This window comes from Morus notabilis, unplaced genomic scaffold, assembly GCF_000414095.1.
Source record: "Morus notabilis unplaced genomic scaffold, ASM41409v2 C11468305, whole genome shotgun sequence".
Lineage (NCBI taxonomy): Eukaryota > Viridiplantae > Streptophyta > Magnoliopsida > Rosales > Moraceae > Morus > Morus notabilis.
In genome coordinates this window covers 1-2,575 of record NW_010387565.1, presented here as the reverse complement: position 1 = coordinate 2,575, position 2,575 = coordinate 1, and the positions used below count along the sequence as shown (strand labels likewise).

The following is a 2,575-nucleotide window of genomic DNA, read 5'->3' as shown; positions in this document are numbered from 1 at the left end:
CAAATTAGGAACTTTCACAATGAAAAGACGGAAATACCCCTCAGACCTCACACCAAAACAAACAAACAAAAAAATCCTTAAACCCTTATTTTGTTTATTCTACAAGGGGTAAAACCCTAGAGACAACCTGTGGCTCCTTCAGATCTATCGGCACCGCCGCCGCCGCAAGCCCAACCCACCGCCACGGCCGCCGCCGCAACGGTTACGTCGTCATCAAAAGCCGTCTCTGCGGGTCTTCTCTCTTTCTCTCTCTAACGCAATTCTGTTTTTATTTTGTTCTCGTTTGATTAAGATATCATTGTTCTCTTTTTTTCTACTGTTGTTCGTGTAATGGATTTGGATGGACGATTGATGCGGTTGAATTTGAGTTGATTACCATTTTTCCCTTTTTGCATATGCTCAGACTTTGGATAGAATTTCGGGTTTCATTTTGTTGGATTTAACTGGTAATGTTGAAAGCAAGTTCATAAATTGACTATATATGGGATTAATTAGTGCTTTAATCTCGTAATTGGTGGTCTTATACTGTCCAAATTGTCGAAACCGTTAGGTTTTTTTATTTTTATTTTGTTAAATATCTAGTCTCTGCTGATTTGATGTTTTTGGGAGGCCTAGGGTTGAATTCATGATTAGGGATTTCTTTGATGTTGGTTTTGGCATTTGCGTGGTTTTGTTACATGAGCATAGATCCTTGATTGGAAAGTTTTTATTTTATAGTGTGTATATATATACACCAGGAACGCTTTGACCCTTTTTCTGATATTGTGTTTTTGAATCAGTTTTAGGGTCAAATACCATATAACCCTTGAAAATTTTCATTCCCAAATCCGAATCCTAAGCCCCAAAGCCATCAAGAAAAATGTCATCCTTTGCTGCCGCCAGGTCTGTCCTCCGATCTACAGCCACTCGAACCGCCTTGGGCTCCCGGCTTGCCTCCGGCTCCAGACCTAAACCTGCTTCTTCACCGTTCCGCATTCCCAAACTGAATCAGAACCGCCTCTCTCGTCCCACATTCAGGTAATCCAATGCTCATTTGGTGATTATATAGATACATTTATTTGCTCTATGCTTAACTTTTTGTTTGGCTGCAAAGAAGGTCGGCCGAGGAGATGAGCCGCTGCCTGGGATCATTGCTTCCTTATCACAGTGCCACTGCCTCTGCATTGCTTACTTCGATGCTTTCAGACTCTTGCCGCACCTGCTGTTGGACTCCTGAAGGTATTTATTTGCTCTTTTTTTCAGTTTTTGAAACTGAGCTGCTCTAATTTTTGGATTATGATAGCAGTTATAATAGCTCTTTTTGTACAAAATTTATATGTTTCTTTTTTCTTGAATTGTAGATCTTTGATTTTCTGTTGGGATGCTGTGCACTGTTGGTAGTTTTCAGTCCCCCACCAGCACCAATCATAAATCACATTTGTCTCAAAAACCTCTGCAACATTTTACCTACCCAAACAAAGTTGTCTAATTTTCATTTCATGTTATTTATGTCCATGGCTTTTTCTTGCATTGTAGATGGTTGATTGTTCTGTTGGGATGGAGGTGCAGTGGTAGTTTTCATAAATTGAATCAGACTTTGTAACAGATGCTGGAAACAGTCATATTTATTGAAGTTTAATATTTTGAAGGAGTTCTTCTTATTTCATGTTTAAATACTTGTTAAAACTTCTCCCTCCACTCCACTGCAATATTATTAATTCCTGTGCCTCTAATACAACTTTGAACTTTTCTTGGTCTTTCTTTTCTTACGCCTGTTTACTAATTTAAATGCTATGCAACTCTAGATCTAATTAATGTTATCCCGTAATCCCATTATCAAGTTTAAAGTTAACAGAATTTTAACATCAAGATCCTTCCTTCCTTTGTGCTGTTTTGCTAATCAAAATCCTTCCTAATCCTTTTATGTTTGAAATTGCAAACTCCTTCTACTATAATTTGTGGGGCGCTTCAACAAACGGTCCTGCTATTACAACTTTTCCTAGGTCTTCTGTTTAGCAATTCCAATACTGCGCAACTCTTATTGAACACGTTTATTACTATAGACACACATACTAATGCCGCTGGCCAATGATTGTAGTAAGATGGGTTAAGGTAGTGGAAGAAGGGAATGGAGAAATGTGGATCTTGGGTATTCCATAAATCTGACAGACTACATTATTTGTTCGTGCAGGCACATAATGTCAAATATGCTTTAAAGAATTAAACTGGGAATGAGAATTTACAGGACATGCTAATAATGGCCCCTCACTGCGTCATTATCTCAAGTACGACGCATTCTGTTTTCCCCTAGAAAGTAGAAGCCTTAGGAGGATTGCTCAATTATGTTATTTTCGAGATATTTTTCTTATACGAAACAAAAATGTTGATTGTACTAATACTTTTCAATTTTCATAGTTCAAAAGGAACCCACACTTGCGTTGCAGATGAAAGATTTCTTTCGATTCGTTTTGTCTTCCTCTTCTTCTTGATATTATTTTACTAGACTGTTCAAATCGTGGTACTTGATTTTGTTTCTCCCCTGCTTTCGAGTTCATCTTCTCGCCTTTATTCTTGAAGCCCCTTTTCTCTAGTGTTA

At 38.1% G+C, this 2,575-nt stretch overlaps 1 protein-coding gene across 3 annotated transcripts; it reads left to right on the top strand.

Moving 5' to 3' along the window:
- The first annotated feature begins 105 nt into the window (after positions 1–105).
- On the top strand, positions 106–2,406 carry LOC112095293 (protein NUCLEAR FUSION DEFECTIVE 6, chloroplastic/mitochondrial-like). 3 transcript variants are annotated; one of them, XM_024176987.1, is made up of 4 exons: positions 106–232; positions 780–1,017; positions 1,094–1,218; positions 2,171–2,406. In XM_024176987.1, exons 2-4 carry the CDS (start codon positions 860–862, stop codon positions 2,176–2,178), a joined length of 291 nt encoding a protein of 96 aa, XP_024032755.1. In that variant the 5' UTR covers positions 106–232; positions 780–859; the 3' UTR covers positions 2,179–2,406. The 3 variants fall into 3 exon arrangements, with proteins under 3 accessions (XP_024032755.1, XP_024032754.1, XP_024032756.1); XM_024176986.1 differs by lacking the exon at positions 2,171–2,406 and adding an exon at positions 1,341–1,744; XM_024176988.1 differs by lacking the exon at positions 2,171–2,406 and adding an exon at positions 1,341–1,741 and having other exon boundaries at positions 1,097–1,218.
- The last annotated feature ends 169 nt before the right edge of the window (positions 2,407–2,575 follow it).

Bases quoted from the DNA above. Each gene is read 5' to 3' on its own strand.
- LOC112095293 (XM_024176987.1), top strand. From the start codon at position 860: ATGTCATCCTTTGCTGCCGCCAGGTCTGTCCTCCGATCTACAGCCACT. The intron at 1,018-1,093 runs GTAATCCAATGC...TTGGCTGCAAAG, and splicing joins CTCTCTCGTCCCACATTCAG to AAGGTCGGCCGAGGAGATGA.